At 50.0% G+C, this 18,364-nt stretch overlaps 1 protein-coding gene across 5 annotated transcripts in view; it reads left to right on the top strand.

The window, feature by feature from the left end:
* ACTN1 (actinin alpha 1) overlaps positions 1 to 18,364 on the top strand; it is a 98,085-nt gene that overhangs the window by 55,273 nt on the left and 24,448 nt on the right. For all 5 annotated transcript variants that reach the window (XM_005211979.3, XM_005211978.4, XM_005211976.3 and 2 more), the window contains 5 exon segments: positions 3,697 to 3,816; positions 11,940 to 12,026; positions 13,857 to 13,944; positions 14,457 to 14,535; positions 18,079 to 18,160. In XM_005211979.3, the coding sequence (XP_005212036.1) occupies positions 3,697 to 3,816; positions 11,940 to 12,026; positions 13,857 to 13,944; positions 14,457 to 14,535; positions 18,079 to 18,160 (456 nt within the window).

Raw genomic sequence — 18,364 nt, 5'->3', positions numbered from 1 at the left:
GAGATTCTAGCCTTGGCTTACACACTGGTCAATCTAAGCTGCATTCTTCACTTTATCTTCCATCTTGACGCCAGTGAGTCCTAGAGTAGGGTCAGTCCAGCCTTCTTGGAGGCTCCAGTTCAGGCTTAAATCCTGAATTGCACTGGGCATCTCCACCCATTTGTGCCCCAGGCTTCAATACTGTGTACCACACCTGGCCCTTGCAAACCTCTTTTTCCTCCTGCAGTCTTCATCTTGTTCTTCTAAGCCTCATTCAGGAATCTTAGACAGCTCTTCTTTGGCATTTAAGTTTCATTCATTCTGTTTTCTTCTTCTGTTCTCCTTTTTTGACCTCTGCTACACAGATATTGTTCCTGCATCAGCTTTCTCCTAGATGATGTCCAGAGGCCTTTGACCCCTCCTCCCAGCTCCCCGCTTTCTCACTGGCCTCCATCACCCACATGTAGCCAGAGGGTCCATCTAATAGCCCAAATGTGGTTGTACTGTTCCCTGCTTGAAACTTTTCAGTGCCTCCCTGGGGCTTTGTACCTGCAGCTCACATTCCTTAACATAGCTAGCAGAATCCTTCATGAGCTGGCACTTGCTTTGTTTTTGACTAACTGTTCCCCAAAAGGTGTCAGACTCTCTGCCACAGGAAGACATGCAGCCCCCCCCCCCCCCCCCCGCCCCCAACGTGTGTGTCCCCCTGCTCTTTGTTTTCGGTGCTTTTGCACAAACTCTGGCTGGCTTCTCTGCCCCTCGGTGCTTTAAAATATTTCCACTGCAGGTGGGGGTAGGGGGTGTGTGTGTTCAAATATACGTAACTTAAAATTTACCGTTTGGGCCGTTTTTAAACGTGCACAGAGGCATTGAGTGCATTCACATTATTGTGCTACCGTCATCACCAGTACTCATCTCCAGGCTTTTTCATCATTCCCCACCGAGATGCCATGCCATCATTAAATGCCAACTTGCCATCTCCTTCTCCCCCCAGCCCCTGACCACCACCATTCTACATTCTATCTCTGTGAACTTGGCTGTTCTAGGCTTCTCATATTAGTGCAACCCTGTAGTATTTGTCCTTTTGTGACTGGCTTATTTCATTTAGCATAAGGTGCTCATGTTTCCTCCATAAAGTAGCATGTACCAGAATCTCCTTCCTTTTTAAGACCAGACAATATTCCATTGTGTACATATGTTCCACATTTGTTTATTCAGTCATCTGTCATTCACACTTGAGTCGTTTCCACATTGTGGATATTGTGAGTAATACTGCAAAGAACATGGATATACAGATACTGTGTAAGTCTCTGCTTCCACTTCTCTTGGGATGTACCCAGAAGTGGAATTGTTGGATCCTAGGGTAATTCTGTGTTGAATTTTTTCAGGAACTGCCATATGTTTTCCTCTAACTGCCTTTTATTTATTTTTTTAAGTTTTAAATGTATTTTTTCAATTGAAGGTTAATTGGTTTACAGAACTGAATTGGTTTCTGCCAAGCGTTAACATGAATCAGCCATAGGCACACATATGTCCCCTCCCTCTTGAACGTTCCTCCCATCTCCCTCCCCATCCCACTCCTCTAGGTTGTTACAGAACTCTAAATGCCTTTTAGAGTGTCCTTATTACCTCTTCCTCCAACATTTCTTAGTTTAAGCAAATCTGGCATTGTTCTTTTTCATTTTTAAAAACTCGGTTTAGGCATCTCCTCCGGGAAGGCTTCCTTGACCATCACCCCTTCTGTTCCTGCTTTGGGTGCCTGCCCTCCTCTGGGCTCCTGGAACACGCTGTTGATCCCTCTAGCACGTCATTTGCCACACAGCAGGATTGTTCTTGGCTCGTGTGTTTTCTCCCCACTGCACACCTGGCCCCGGAGGGCAGGGACAAACTCGTCCATGTCCCAGGTGCTCAGATCTATATACTGGGCAGGTAGGGATGCTCAGCAAATATAGAGTGACCGACCGCCCAGCTGGGCTTTCTGAATACCCACCAGGTGCTTGCACTGAACAGGCCTGTGCACATCTGTGAGGCGGCTCTTCTGTTTCCTGGGGTGGGGAGAGACTGAGTCATTGAGACGATGCCTTTTCCTCCCTGAGTGTCTCTGGAGATGGTTAGGATGGCAGGAAAAGGAAGGGGGGGTCCCCCCCTCTGCAAGGGGACCTCTGCTGTCTGTAGAGGTTCTCTGAGTGTGGTCCCTGGACCACCCAGCAGAATCAGCAGGACTACTTAGCCACATGTGGGTTCCCAGACCTCCAAAGTCAGAAACTCAGGAGGAAGGGGGAGGGGGCCAGACGCCTACCGTCAGCAGGTTCTCCAGGTGATTTTGTGTGGACCAAAGTCTCAGGACTTTGCTACCTCCCTTGTCTTGGAGGAGCCTGTTCCAGCCAGTGGATGTAGCTGGCAGTTAGGCTGGCGAGCTCAGGCTTAGCAGGACCTAAAGGCTGGGGCTCTAGTGGGAGCAGCCCTCGTGGGGCGCGGTGGGGTGTGGGGGGAGGGCCACAAGGTACTGGCTCCATCCCACCTATTGGAAGGGAGCCCTGGGGCGTCTCATCTGCCCAGGGGGGCAGTAGGATACCTTCCCAGAGAGGGTGGGCTGTGGCCACAGCCTTGGGAAAGCCACACATGGGAAGTCTTGATTTAATAATAAAAACCCAGCTGGGCTTCGCTGGATGCTGCCAGGCCAAGTGACATCTGTAGCAGGAAGTCTGTTCTGTGGAAGTCGGGTGGGGGCTCTGGGGAGGGGGCTCCCTGGAGAAGTGCTGCTCTTGACAGGATGAGCATGGCCAACATCAGGGCCACCATGCCCCTTGGGATCTCTCAGCCAGGCTGTTGATGTGCTCAGAAGTGGGGTGGAGAGGGGGCCGCTGTGGAGCCTGTGCTGGGTGTGACGTCCTGAGTTCGAGGATGGTGGTTGTCAGACCTCTCAGAGACTGAAAGCTGTGCGCCCCTTCCCCAGGTCTGGGCACACGTTGCATGTATACATTTTTCAAATGGCTTCAGGGGATCCTTGGACACCTCCTTCCTGTGCTCTGAGCAGGGTATTTGGAGAACCAGCTCATCACCCCCTGCTTCCCTGAAGCTCCTGACCGTAAACACTGAACAGCAGAAGCTCTGTGTGGGAAGCAGGGGTCAGGGAAATGGCCGCTGAGTGAGGGTGGAGGGTTGACTTGGAGCTGAGCTGAGAGTGCCCCTGGGCAGCAGTAAACGGATAAGAGCTGTGGTTCTCAAATGAGAGAGGGGCTCTGTGGGCAACACACAGGGAGCTTTCCCCAAATACCCTAGCATGACCCACACCCTCCCCCGGATCGGCCTTTGCAGATGCTGTTCCTTCTGCCTTGATCGCTGTTCCCTGCAGTCTGGGTCTGTTGGCCTCCCACTAAGAGGCCTCCCCTGCCCACCTCACAACTCTTTCACCCTCCTACCTGCCCTCCTCCTCTGCAGTCTCTTTTAAAGCATTTGTTTTAAGCATTTCTCCTTTTTGGCTTTTTGTTCATTTGTGTATGTTGATGTATGTTGAAGGTCTGTCTGTCCCCCTGGACCGTAAGTCCATGAAGGCAGCGAGCTGTTTTGTTCACCCCTGTATTCCTAGCACACAGCCAAGTCCTTTGACATATACTCAGGGCTTAGTACAGACTTGTTGAGTGGCTGCAAGCAGTTAGAGCTGAGAAGTAGGAGAACAGTGTTTCACTTCCCATTCCTCCCTCTCCATCTGTTCAGGTGAACGTTTGGCCAAGCCCGAGAGAGGCAAAATGAGGGTGCACAAGATCTCCAATGTCAACAAGGCCCTGGACTTCATAGCCAGCAAGGGGGTCAAGCTGGTGTCCATAGGAGCTGAAGGTGAGTAGGGCCTGCCCCCTGGCTGCCCCCCACCCCCATCCCACCCCTCTGCATCCAGCTGGATTTTCTGCCCCCACCTCTTGGTTCTCTTGGCCTTTTCTAGCCTGACTCCTAGACCCACACATCCATGGGTGCATTTGGAAGTAGGGCTCCCAGCACCTGGCTAGCCAGTGGATCCTTCATGTAAAAACATCACTTTACGTCTAGTCTCTGTACCTTGGTGACCGTGACCCCAACCCCCCCACCCCTTTAACCCCCCACCCCCCGCTGAAGCCCAGCACTGTCGGATCCATGGGATCCACATGTGTGGAATGCCACATCCCCCTTCTGTAGGCCTGGCTGTGCTCCCCTGTCCCAAGCACAGAGTTCTGCAGCCTGGGGAGAATGTGTGGACATTGGTGCATACCGGGAGCCCCTGCAGGATGGGTGTCCAGAAGGCTTTAGGTTTCTTTTTTTGGCCACACTGCGAGACATGAGAGATCTTAGTTCCCAGACCAGGGATCGAACCCGTGTCCCCTGCATTGGAAGCATAGAGTCTTAACTGCTGGACTGCCAGGGAAGTCCCAGGAATATTCTTAGTAACATTTCCCTGCAGAGCAGCTTCTTGAATTTTTTCCCTTTTACTTAAGAAAAAAAATTTGTTTATACACCTGAAACTAACACCAGCTTGTCAATCAGCTATACTTCAATCTTTAAAAATTGTTTAAAGTTCAGTTTAAACCATTATTAGCATGTTCTTAATGGTTAGAAGGAGGTGGCACAGTTTCTTGTGTGCGGTTCTGAAGGACTTGGAGAGGGTCAAGGTGATTAGAATAAAGTACCATAACCAGGCCCCATGAGGGCTGTGTCCCACGGATTCATCAGTGGATTGGGCACCTCTGTGGTGCCAGAGACTAAAAGGTGAGTAGTACAGTCTCCATTCATTCATTCATTCATTGTAGATATAACCTGGACTGTGATTACTGATCACTTGCTCTGCAGCAGGCACTGTGCTAAAGCCTTTTGTACCAGGGATCTTATTTCATCCTCGCCATAGCCCTGTGAGATGGCTCGAATTGTTATCCCCATTTTACAAAAAGAAAACATGTGCCTAATGAAGATTAACTTGTCCAAAGTCCCGTCTTCAGCAAGTGGTAAAGCCGGAACTCAAATCCAGGTCAGAGTGACACTAGAGAAATGCCCCAGAGGGTGGCCTTTCCTTACAGAGGGTGCGGGGTGTTGTTCCAGTAAATCCATGCTGCTGCTGCTAAGTCGCTTCATTCGTGTCCGACTCTGTGCGACCCCATAGACGGCAGCCCACCATGCTCTCCCGTCCTGGGATTCTCCAGGCAAGAACACTGGAGTGGGTTGCCATTTCCTTCTCCAATGCACGAAAGTGGAAAGTGAAAGTGAAGTCGCTCAGTTGTGTCTGACTCTTAGTGACCCCATGGACTGCAGCCTACCAGGCTCCTGTGTCCATGGGATTTTCCAGGCAAGAGTACTGGAGTGGGGTGCCATTGCCTTCTCCGAGTAAATCCATAGCAGCTGATCTTTTTCTCTGGTTGATGATCTGAAAGTCCTCCTCCTTTTTTCTGAAAATTGAGGGGTTTGATATAGCAAACTCAAACTGAGAAACTTGAGCACAGGAGCTGGCAAACTATAGTCCATGGGGTCAAACCTGGCGGACCCGGGCTTTTGTAAATATTGGAACACGGCCACACCCGTTTGTTTACATATTATTGGCTGCTTTCCTGCTGCAGGCAGAATTGAATAACTGTCTCAGAGACCATATCCCTGCAAAGCTGAAAATATTTCCTATCAGGCCCTTTACGGGAAAAGCTTGCTGACCCTTGCCTTATCAGGGACTCAGGCTAGTCCTTGAGGTCATTGTGGGTGGTGCCTTTTGTGTCCCACCCCCTGAGCTGTGAGGCAGAGATCATGTCTCCTACATCCTTGTGGCCCCAGCTCCCAATGGCATGCTGCCCACAGTCAGTGCTCAGTAAATGTTTGAAGGGCTTGTGTACAGCAAGGTACCAAAGAAGAAAAGAATTGTTTGTTCTCTTAGGGAGGAATCAAGACTTGGCAGAAAAAGTTTCAGCTAAGCAGGGATGGGAAGCCAAAGAAATCACCACTCTGGTAGTCTGCTACAAGCTCAGATGCTCCCTGGGGCAGGGAAGTGGAGGATGTGTGAGGTGGGCCAGAGACAGTAGGGATGAGTGGGGAGTGGGGAGAAGTGGGAAAAACACGTTCTTCTAAACAGGGCAGCTGCTGTGTAGATCTAACCAATTGTTGCTGAGTGGGAATACATATCCAGTGTTGCCAGATGTTCTGAATTTTTCGAAAGAAGCCAGAAATCCAGACTTTTAGAAAGGAGAATGTAACAACTACCATAATATATATATGTGTGTATATATATATATAGAGAGAGAGAGAGTCCCAGGTGGTGCTAAAGAACCTGCCTGCCAATGCAGGAGACATAAGAGACTGGATTTGATCCCTGGGTCTGGAAGATCCTCTGGAGAAGGGAATGGCTTCCCGCTCCAGTATTCTTGCCTGGAGAATCCCATGGACAGAGGAGCCCGGTGGGCTATAGTCCATGGGGTCGCAAAGAGTCAGACACAACTGAAGCGACTTAGCGTGTGCGCATGCACACACACACGTATATATGGTAGTAGTGTTAGTTGCTGCATCGCAGGCAGATTCTTTACCATCTGAACCACCAGGGAAGCCCGTGTGTGTGTGTGTGTCACTGAATACCAAAGGGAAGGAAGAAAGGAGAAGATGGGCAAGAATAGCACTTGCTGAGGTCCAGATCTGTGGCTGGCCAGACAGGACAGAATGCTTTGACAGGCTTGTAGTATCACCAGCCATATTTTACAGTCTAGGAAACGAAGGCTCAGAGGAGCTGCTCGAATGGAAGTGTGCAGTGTGTTGGCCACAGGCTCTGGGCCAGGTGGCTTCCATTTGGCAGAACACAGATTCAACCCTGGGGGTTTGGACTCCAGAGCTGAAGTCTAAACCTCTCCAATCACCAGGGCACTGCTGCCTCTCTGCAGGGGTCTAGGACAGAACCTTCACGTCTGATTTTCCTCAGCTGTGAAGTGGCGGGTCACACTAGCTGTGTGGTCTCAACAGAGGGGTAAGGAGCACAGCCAGACAGGGGCATAAACTCTAACCACCACCTCTGTTCTCCCAGGAGGTCACTTAACCTAGCTGGCTGGAGTTTTCTAGTTCCCTTAACACAGACGTTGCTTCTTGAAAGATTTCTAAAGCTGCTTTTAAAATGAGACATTCCAAGCCTTCCTGCTACCTTTAGGCCAAGGCTTCCCTCTTTGAAATCCTCTCTCCCATTTTAAGCCAATGCATTAATAGTAACCTATATGGGAAAAGAATCTGGAAAAGAATGAATGTCTCTATGTATAACTGAATCGCTTTGCTGTACACCTGAAATTAACACATTGTAAATCAACTATACTGCGACTAAAAAGAAAGAGGTCGAGCACCAAGATCATGCCAGGACGGCCCGCTGCTGAGCCAGGAAACCGGATGAGGCCCAGAAAGGGTTTTGTTTATTTTAATGAAATGAAGTTTGCTGCTGTAGACTATCAAAGACAGTGGAATGGATCACCCAGAAGGAGCTCTCCTGGGGTTGGGGTGGGAGGAGACGTTGCCATTTATCCTGGCAGGGGAGCCTTGGGGACCAGATTGGGGCCCCAGTGAAAGATCCCAGACCTTTGAAGGATGATCACGTGGGACAAGGTCTTGACTCCGGCTGACCCTGGTGGGAAGCACCAGGCCTGGAAGGGAGATCCTGTGGGTAGGCAGACTGTGGAAAACATACAGAACCTTAGGGGATGGAGTGAGTGCTCTGGGAAAAGCATCAGGTGTTCAAAGTGAACACCCAAAGATGTTCAGGTGGAGGTCGGAGGCAAGGAGCATCCATGCCACAGGAGAGGTTAGAATAGATCCATTTCTTGTGTGATACTTGGTTCTAGAATGTCTAGACTTCATGGGATTGAGACTTGACCTGGGTGAGTGGTTGGGATTTAACCAGATGAGAGCACCTGAGAAGGAATTTTCATTTTAAAATCTAGAGGCAGGGAAAGCCTGATAGCTTTGGGTGCCAGAGCCTGGGAGTGGGCTTGATGATTTAGTGTCTGTCCTTAGGTTGGATGGTGGCCACTGGTCTGGGCAGTGGTGACCCCCCAGGTTGGAGGGTCTAGTTTTCTACCACATGGAGTTTCTTCAGCATCATTGATTCCACCGTCTGAATACTGCCTGCCTGGAGTGGGGCCAAGAGAGAGGCAGGTTCTGAGTAAAAGCAGGATACGAACAGCTTCATAGGTAGCCGTGGTTTAGGAATGGCATCTTCCCACACCCACAGCAGACATTTGTTAATCTTTCATCATGGGTTTCCCCCAGGGGCCCGGTTACAGCCATGGCACCCCCCTTTTGGACTCAGTGTATCAGCCATAAAGACACCTGTGAGATGGACAAACTTACTCCAAACATAGAGCTGCCTAGTGAAAGGATCCATTCTGGGGAGGGTTTTTGAGGGTGAGGGGGGCTCAGGTGGACATGGGGATGAAAACAAATCGCTCTCTTTGCCTGTACTCGGCTCCTTTGTTTTCTGGCATGCAACTGCTTCCTTGGTAGGCGTTGAAAATTCAGTAAGCAAACTCCTCAGGGGTTGGGTATTTCTGGAAGAGAAAAGAAGTAAGTTGGCAAGACCTAAAGAGGAAGCTGTCTTGTCTTCCTTGGTATTGGGAGGACTCTGAGCTCAAGGCCAACAGGAGGCTGGGTTATTTAGCCTTTATGCTGGCAAAAACTGAAGGCAGGAGGAGAAGGGGGATGACAGAGGACGAGATGGTTGGATGGCATCACTGACTCAATGGACATGAGTTTGAGCAAGCTCCGGGAGATGGTGAAGGACAGGGAAGCCTGGCTAGCTGCAGTCCATGGGGTCACAAAGAGTCGGACACGACTGAGCGACTGAACAACAGATGGGGGTGGGTGGGTACACACACACACACACCCCTCCGCCCCCAGGTCAAGAGGGAGTGGCATTGCAGCCTCGACTCCCTAGAAAGGCATTACCACCTGGAGCTTTTTCTTGATGTTAAAAAAAATTTCTCCTTGATTTGAGATGGTGTCCATACAATTTAATACCTGATTTTTGTCTTCTGTAATTACAAAGATTTTTTCCAAATCATCAAAAAATTGTAATTATGATTTTTAATGGCTGTGTTAATTATCTGTTTGTTGAGCACAAGTGTGCTCTGTTCCAGATCTGCATCCAGTCCTCGAGGAGCCTGAGTGCTGTTGTGTTCTCTGCCCGTTCAGGCGTCTGTGGTTGGTGTCCTCCATTCATTCGTTCGTTTAGCAGACGTTGATGGAGGGCTGTTTCTGTGCCAGGCACAGTGCTGGGCTCCAAGCAGTGCTGGAAAACGAAAACATCTTTGTCCTCAGGGAGCTTATGTTCTGGAAGAGCGAGAAAGAAAATACGTGTATCAGTTGCAGGAGAGTAAAGAGGGAGATCCAGGAAGGGCTTAGTGAGAAGATGCAGGGCGAGTGGAGGCAGGAGGGAGGTGAGGGATATCCTGGGAGAGGGGAGCAACAGGGAGGCCGTGGGACTTCAGGGGGAGGGGGACAGGGGTCCCGGAGGCCCCAGCAGCCGCTGCTCTGAGTGGGGTGGGACGCCCTGGACGTCTTGAGCAGAGGGAGTGGCAGGGTCTGGGCTGCACTTGGTCACACCTTGTATTTTGTACCTTCACAGGGTTTCCAGGGTGGGGTCATGATAAGTAACCTGGCAGCAGGTGCCTTTATACGCCAGCCTTAATCTACATTTCACACCACTGGCTGACTGGGGCTGGAGAGAGAATTTTACTCTCAAAAAGTTGAGCAACTTCAAGATGCCTTGCTCCCTGTTGACAAATTATTTCCCCAAAAGGTGTTTCTTTAAAACTAATTTATACTTCTAGCCACAGGGTGAGAGCCACACGGCTGTCTATCGTTAGATTGATAGATCTGTCAATCTAACGATAGATCATTACCATCATTATGTGTATTTGCTTGTTTTTAACTTTGTTCATTTAATAGCTGGGAAAATGGTATATCTCTAATTACAAGTGGGTTTGACATTCTTGTAAGATGGTGGTTTGTATTTCGTGTTTTGTGAAGTGTCTGTTCATGTTCTTTGCCGACTCCTGTATTATGAATTTAAACTTTTTTATCTTATCAATTTATATAAGCACTTTGAATGTTACAGATGCAATACTGTTGGGAGTCACAAGTGAAAGAGCATTTTAAGCATAGCAAACCTTTAGGAGGGGCTTTCCCAGCAGTCCCGTGGTTAAGACCCCATGCTTCCACTGCAGGGAGCCCTGACTGGGGAACTAAGATCCTGCATTCCATGCTGCTGCTGCTGCTGCTAAGTCGATTCAGTCGTGTCCGACTCTGTGCGACCCCGTAGACGGCAGCCCACCAGGCTCCCCCGTCCCTGGGATTCTCCAGCCAAGAACACTGGAGTGGGTTGCCATTTCCTTCTCTAGTGCATGAAAGTGAAAAGTGAAAGTGAAGTTCTCAGTCGTGTCCGACTGTTAGCGACCCCATGGACTGCAGCCTAGCAGGCTCCTCTCGTCCATGGGATTTTCTAGGCAAGAGTACTGGAGTGGGGTGCCATCGCCTTCTCCGTGCATTCCATGAGATGTGGCCAAAAAATAAAATAAAAAATATTAAACTTTTAGGAACTGATTCTTGACTGATTGACTCCACTTCCCCCTCAGCATGCTCTGCAGAGTGTGTGCAGCTGTCTCAGTTGTTGAGGAGGATGGTTGTATGCTGCTGTAGCTCCCTGTCTCTCTAACCGAGTTTCTCAGACTTGGGTCATTGCTCTGCTGATGCCTAGAGTTCTGGTAGGGACATTTCAGCCCCCCTCTTAGCAGGAAGAATCACATCCTGTCCCATGCCCAAAGGGGCCACTGTTCTTCCTTTGCTGAGAACGCTGGTTCAGGCTCAGCAACTTTACCCCCACACTGCCCCCCGAAGCAGCTGTGGGCCAGGCCTCACTGCCCAGTGCCTGCACCTTGCCAGTCACAGAGTAACACGCAGTTTTGCCCTCTCTTTTGTGGAAGGGGATGAGGTATTAGAATTAATTTCCTTACAGGAATCCACTCTTTGTTTAAAAGGTTTGTGGGAAGCAAACCCAAGTGGATGTTGGCTCAGGGGATCAGGGGTCCTTGGCCATTGTCTCTTCTCATGGTCTTGTTGGGTGTCCCCCAAATCTACTGTTGTCAGGAGGGAAAAATGAGATACTCTTTCGATGTGAGAGTCTTAACTGAGAGTAGCTCACCACGGGGCCAGGTTACTGTCTCCTGGCCTGGGAGCAGGAAAGGTAAGGAGTCTGTCTGTTATCTGCTCAGTCTCCAAGCCTGTAAATGACTACATCTTTTAGGATCCTTAAAGACAGGGCTTATTTATCTTTGTATGTCCTGCCTCTAAGCCTGGGGCAAAAAAAAAACTTCATAGAATTTATAGCATTAAAATAAAAACCTAGAAGGTGCTGCTTAGATTGAATTTAGTGGGGTATCTCTTAATTTTGATTTTGAAGCTGCTGTTTGTTTTTTTATGAAAAAATACCAAGTTATGGCATCATGAACTTGATTTGTGAGTTAGTGGATCCTTCTAGTAGCAGTTTGTAAACCTTTGTCAGGTTGGTTAATTTCTGTTGCCTGCACTGACTTCCCAGGTGGGTGGGTGGGTGGCTGTTGTGAGAGCTGTGCTTGCCCAGAGGTCCTCCGCTCTGGAGGTGCCAGGACATTTGCGATGGCGTAGAAGTCCTTTCCCTCTTCTCTGTTAGGCTTGTGGACACTGCCCAGGTTCAAGATGCCCCCTTCTCTGTTGCCTTTCCTGTTGTACCCAGTTGAACTGACCACACTCTCCTGGTCCCCCAGGACACCCCCAAATAGACTTCCCTCCTGGCACCTGCGATATATGATTGTGCTGACTTTTTGACTTCCCTCTAGAAGTGGAATGTGTGGCCTTTGACTTCCTAAGTGGTGCACAGAGTGATGTGAGCACTCAGGAAATGTGACCTTTGTCCCTGCTGAGACCCATCCTAACGTGTCCTGCTGCTGTTTCTGTAGAAATCGTGGATGGGAATGTGAAAATGACCCTGGGCATGATCTGGACCATCATCCTCCGCTTTGCCATCCAGGACATCTCTGTGGAAGGTAGGTCTTCTGCTCTGCTCCATGCTGTCCCCAGGCTTCCACCTCTCCCATGCCTTCACCATCACATCTTCCTCCCTGATCCATGGGGCAAGAGGTCCTTCATCGCAAGCTGCATCCTGGGCCGCTTGTCTATCGATGGCATCCTCGCTCTCTCCTAGTCTACAGACAAGTAAAAACTGGAGTGCTGGCCCCTAGAGTTGCGTTGGCCTCCTCACTTTGAGAAAGCCCGAGATGGCTGTGGGGAAGTGTACTGGAACCACTGCTCTGGGGTTGTCAAATCCCAGAGTAGGGGAATAGCAGTCAGGAGAGAGCCATGAGAGAGATAGGGCCTCCACTTTGCTCCCATAGCACCCTCTGGTGGCCACCTTGCACGTCCGCAAGGGGCCACCATGGTCTGGGGCCGTGGTCTCTCTAAACTTTTGGTTTCACACTCCCGCAGTTTTTGACCTTTATGTCTGATAGGTGTGTATTTATTTTTCAGCAAATTATATTCATGTATTTCTATATCCTGGAGAAGGAAATAGCAACCCAATCTGGTATTCTTGCCTGGGTAAATTCTCGAGTACAGCGGAGCCTGCCAGGGTACAGTCCATGCGGTCGCAAGAGTCAAACGTGACTTAGCGCCTAAACCACCACCACCACCATTGCTATACAAACACATCAAACCAGGTTTTTAAAAGATGAGATGGAGGTATTTTTAAAGTATTTTTTAAAATTCATTTTAATGGCCTAGAAATTAATTTTTAATGAGGACAGTGTGGATTAAATTGCTTTGTTATGGGAATCTTGGTTTGACAGTGATACAGCAATGTGAAGGTCTTAAGTTTGGTTTATAGATACCTGGTTATTAGGGCTGAAGTGACTAAATAGATACCCACAGTAGTTGCTTAGGGTTCTTGTTCGTGATAATAGATACAAATCTGGTTTTCAAATAGCTTTCTTGATGAGTTTATTCTTTTGGGTAGACTTCTTGTCAGCTCTGAGTAAATAGTTGTTTTTATCTTGCTGAAAAGAGCTTGAACTAAAAGCGGAAGCATTAGCTTTGAAGATTTTTATCATTTTCTTGTGCTTGAATTACTATATTATCTTTGCAGGAATTGTTGAGCGTCATTTTAAAGTCCATTTTGTGAACTGAAACCCACTTCACTGAGTACCGCGAGCTGCTATTCACAGATGTGAACACATGGGGGCAGTGTGGTTTGCGGCCCTCCCGGGCCGGAAGCTTCTGGGGCCCCCTCAGATACCTGCCCTACTTACTGACACCTGTCTGCTTTACACACAGCAGCAGTGTCGATCCATGCATTAAATATGAGGAGACCTTGTTTTTTCTTTTTAGATGAACAGTAAATGTGACTGGGAGTCCTAATGCTTTCTTCTTACATGACTGTGTGCAATCCACAGGGCACACGGGCCCTCCCTGTCTGAAGAGTCCTAGATTTCAGATTTCACAGACCAGTCAACCCTTCCTCCCCAAAGTGGCTGCCCGACAGAGGTTGCCGACTTAATTTTGTGTTGTTGCTATTTCTTTGCATAAAAGGGAGTGAGGGGGAGAGAGTCTGAAAGTTTGAAAGGCCATTTTCTCATTATTTTAATGTATCAGGTGGCCAGTTCTGAAATGATACCTGGCTTACTTCTGTGTCTCAAATAACGTCTCAAACTTTGTCCAGGAAATAGATTTAATGGCCTAGAAGCAGCAGGGTTGAAATCTAGGAGTCTCTGTGTGGACCCCCGTGTGAAGGACCCTGTGGTCACAGGGGTCCTTCAGGAGCCCACACCCTCCTTCCACAAGCCAGACTCTGACCTCTCTGCCCATCATCCCCTTCCCCACAGAGACTTCAGCGAAGGAAGGGCTTCTCTTGTGGTGTCAGAGAAAGACAGCCCCTTACAAGAATGTCAACATCCAGAACTTCCACATAAGGTGCGTGGCAGGGGGCTGAGGGGCTCTTGCAGAAGCCAGGCTGCTTCCCCCAAGGACCCCTGGGGCTCCTGGGCTGGGTCAGTCTCTGCTCTGGAACAGAACACAGAGCCTTGGGGAAGGAGTCGCTTTTCTGGAAAGGGAGTGTTGCCCTTCGAGGCCCACTCTGTTCTGGCTGCTGCCTGATACATCTTGGGTTGAAGCTCTTGGAGCCCCCTCAGGAGAGTGTCCGGAGAGTTCTAGCCTGGGGCTCTGAAACAGAGCAGACAAGGGCCCCAGACCTTGGTGGGAGGCTTGGGCGGGACGTGACAACTCACCAAACCCCATGGAGCCTTAACCCGGTGCCTGGGATTGTGGCAGCAAGCAGGCTCCTTCCCACTCTGTTCTCCCAACTCCTGCTCCGAGGGGTTGTGGGTTCATCTCTGGAAAAAATGAGATCCCTGCTTGGCACTTTGCCCTGAGTGCTTGGCTCCACTCACCCTCTGGCCACCCCCCACCACCTCTCCCCTGGGCAGCTGGAAGGACGGCCTCGGCTTCTGTGCCTTGATCCACCGACACCGGCCTGAGCTGATCGACTATGGGAAGCTGCGGAAGGTTTGTGTGCTCGCCTGACCCTCCCACCTGTCCCCGCCAGCTCCCACCCAGCTGGTCCCCCTGGGGTGGGGGGGGGAAGGGCGGGACTGGGCCACCTGCTCTGAGAGCCCACAGCCCAGTGTGAGAGCGTGTCAGTCTTAGACTAGCCTAGGAGACGGCCCCTCTGGAAGTAAGAGGAAAACACCTTACATCAGGGCTCCTTGAGTGTGTATATGCTTGCCAACATGCCCAACCTGCCAGGAAAGGCATCAAAAGCGCCACAGAAATTCTGTTAGGATGCTGAGATCCTCAGTGGCATTTCCCCGTTCTGAGATCCTCAGTGGCATTTCCCCGTTCTGGTTTTCTGGGTTTCCCAAGGTGCGTGCCTTACTTTCCTAATTTTAGATTCTCACGTCCTTAGAGATGTGTATCCCAGCCTTGTCTGAGACGTGCTGCGCAGTCCTGGGCAGGTCCCCGCCAGGGATCTGCTTTCCCTCCTGGTCGAAAGTTGGAGGGGATTTTGTTGCCGCTTGATTTCATTTGCGCTTTTGGCGTGAAGCTGCTGGGGGATTTTCTTGAGCGTCTGTGTTGAGGAGCAGACCGGGAGGTGGGAGCTGTGTGTCTAGCTTCATGGTGGTTCTTAGCGTCCGGGCTGGTTAAAGGACACTGGCCTGACCTTGGAGAGGGCCGTCCAGGACACTCTGACTGGACTCACTGCCCTCCGTCTCAGCCCATCCCGGCACAAGAGGCCTCGTGGAGCAGGCATCCTGGGAGAGACCACCCTTGGTGCCCTCCCCACCCCACCCCAGTAGACGGTCTGGAGCTCAGGTTGGAATGTCCCCTGTCGGTGCTTGGATCTCTTGACAAAAAAGGCTTCTAGGAATGACTGTTCTGGTTTTTGTCTCCTTGACCTCAGTACTTGGAGATCTTGGTTTTCAGCCAAGTCCCCCACCGTGGCCATGCCAGGCTTGATGTTGCAGGTAGAGGAGCTGCTCTGTGGCATCAGACCCTCTGTTTGGGGGGATGTGTGTGTAGGAGGGGGCTGCCGAAAAGGATTTGTGAGGGGAGAAAAGAGTCTGGTGGAGTTTCCCACACTCTCCAGAAATCCTAAGTTGGGCCTGAAGCTTGAGGCTGGGCCCCTGCCTTTCTGGAGGGGCTCACCACCTGCCGAAGGAGGGGAGCCCGCTGACTGGCCCTGTGATAGCTGTGTCCAGGTATATGTGGACGGGGGCCAGCTTACCTCTCGGGGGATGGGGAATCCCAGCCCTCTAATTCAGCCACTTTGCAAAGAAAAAAAGCAATTTGAGAACCCACCACCACCACCCCACTCCCCACCGCCCCAGCTGAAAAGTGTGCGGCCAAACCAAACAGGGGCCGACGTGGGGGAATCCTGGAGATGGAGACTTTTTTAAAGGCGTCACCATCACAGTCCTCCCAGCCGGTCAGCGGATGCACCGTGGTGACGGGAGTGTGTGTGCCTGGGTCCCTGCGTGGGGGGCTAGGGAGGCAGCACCCAGTTGATGCACAGCTGTGCCCAACCCTGTGTAAAGCGGGGCCTGTGCTGACTGTGGCTCTTCAGTCTCACCCCACACACCCCCGCCCTGACTCCAGGAGCCTCAGCCATTCGGGGAGGGAGAGTCCAGGGGCCTTTGTCTCATCCTCGGCCAGCTCTCTCCCCACCCTCTGCCCTCTCCGTGTCTTTTCATTTCTCCCGGCTCATTTCTCTGTGTTTCTCTGTGTCTGTCTCTTCTCTTCAATACAGTACCAATAGCGATACTAGAATCCTAGCACAGACCTGTTCCCACTGAACCGTGGGCTCTTACCAGAAAGCCCAGAGGTTGCCAGAGCCTCTGGAGCTTGGGAACAGCGGGGAGCCAAGGGCTCTGACCAGGGAGCACTTCCTTCGGTGGGCATGGGGGCCTGGTGGTGCCTGGGAATCTGGCAGGGTAGGGACGTGCGCACCCGGGGCCTGAGGATGGCCTAAGGCCTTGGACGGATATGACCACTGCCTCTTGGCAGTGGTTTTTATCATTCTGGAAACTGTCAGAAGCTTTCCCAGAAGGACTCCACCTTCTCTATTTTGAGCAATTTCTTCCTGAAAGTGTCCCAAATGAATGGATGTATCCTTTTGTCCCCTTTGATTCTCACCTTAGCAGATGCAGAAGCTGAGTTGCAGGCTGACAAAGCCAGTTTGCTTTAGGTTAGGCTTAGGAACCAAGAAGAGAGTGGGAGGTCCAGCCAGGAACTCTCTACTAAGTTGTGGCTCTTTTTCCACATTAAATTTTTTTTTTCAATTTGGTCAAATGTACATAATATGAAAAGTACCACTTTTAGAGGGGTGAGAGGGAGGGGATATTTGTATACATACAGCTGGTTCACTTTGTTGTATAGCAGAAACTGAGACAACATTGTAAAGCAATTATACTCCACAATTTTTTTTTTCAAGTACCACTTGAAGCATTTTTAAGTGTACAGTTCGGTGATATTAAGTATATTCACACCACCACCGTCCATCTCCAGAATGCTTCATCTTGCAAAATTGAAATTCTGAAGCCATCACACCATCACTCTCCACTCCTGCTTCTGCCAGCTCCTGGCAGACCACCGTTCTGCTTTCTGTATCTAGGAATTTAGGAGTAGGTACCTGTATAAGTGGCATCATATAATGTTTGTTCTTTGAGTCTGGCTTATTTCCCTTTGCTTAATGTTTTCATGGTTCATCTATGTTGTAGCACATTTCAGGATCTCTCTTTTTTCCGCAGAATAGTATCCTGTGTCTATCTGTCCATGAACGTTTGTGTTATTTCCACCTTTTGGCTATCATGTATAATGCTGTTATGAACGTGGATATACAATTATTTGAGTCCCTGTTTTCAGTTCTTTGGGATATAGACCCAGAAGTGGAATTGCTATGTCATATAGTTCCATGTTTAACTTTTTCAGGAACTTCCATACTGTTTTTCCATAGCAGCTGTACCATTTTACAATCCCACCAAACAGTGCACAAGGGTTCTGATTTTTCCACCTCCTCACCAGTCCCCGATAAGTTTTCTTGAGAAGGTAGCAGAAGCCAGAATGTAGTCAGAAGACTGTGGCTATTTGAAGGAGTCCCCAAATTTCATGAAATATTGCACCAAAGGGGCTTGAGAGCTCCTAGTCCAACTTTTGAGTAACAGATGGGGAGACTGAGGTTAGGTTGTTTGCCAGTCCAGCTGGCTGGTGGCAGAGCTGAAACCAGAAGTCAAGACTGATGGTTCCCAGGCCAGTGCCCCTGTCTCAGCTTGCATTTCTTAGCAATTCTTTCTTGGGCTGCAGGCTAGTATTCTTCACTCTATTTCTTTGACAAAGAAACTGCAACTTGAAGAGGAAAGGTGGCATTTAAGTCCCCCAGCTAGCAGATCCTGGCCATGAGGCCAGACTTCTATACCCAGAGCTGGCCCCTGAGGACTGAACCAGGGAGGGGCCACACCAGTACCCGCTTGCCCCCGAGTCTTGATGATCATGCAGTGGGGGCATCCAGAAACTTCTTGTGCTTCTCACCCGCCTCTTCTTCTTCTCCCCTAGGATGACCCACTGACAAACTTGAACACAGCTTTCGATGTAGCGGAGAAGTACCTGGACATTCCCAAGATGTTGGATGCGGAAGGTGAGAGGCCCTTCCCTCTGAGCCTTCGGCTTTTCTCCCAGCTGCGTGCAGCGGCCAAGGGGCTGGGCCTTGGCACTCTGAGGCCAGACGGGAGAAGGCCTGGTTCCTGGGATCTCTTCTGGGGAGCCTAGGGATCACTAGTCTCTCAGGGATTCCACAGATAGACAGATACCTTGAGATTTGGAGGGGGAGGTGGTAGCTGGT

Source organism: Bos taurus, chromosome 10, assembly GCF_002263795.3.
Source record: "Bos taurus isolate L1 Dominette 01449 registration number 42190680 breed Hereford chromosome 10, ARS-UCD2.0, whole genome shotgun sequence".
Classification (NCBI taxonomy): domain Eukaryota; kingdom Metazoa; phylum Chordata; class Mammalia; order Artiodactyla; family Bovidae; genus Bos; species Bos taurus.
This window is presented reverse-complemented; position numbering and strand designations above follow the sequence as displayed.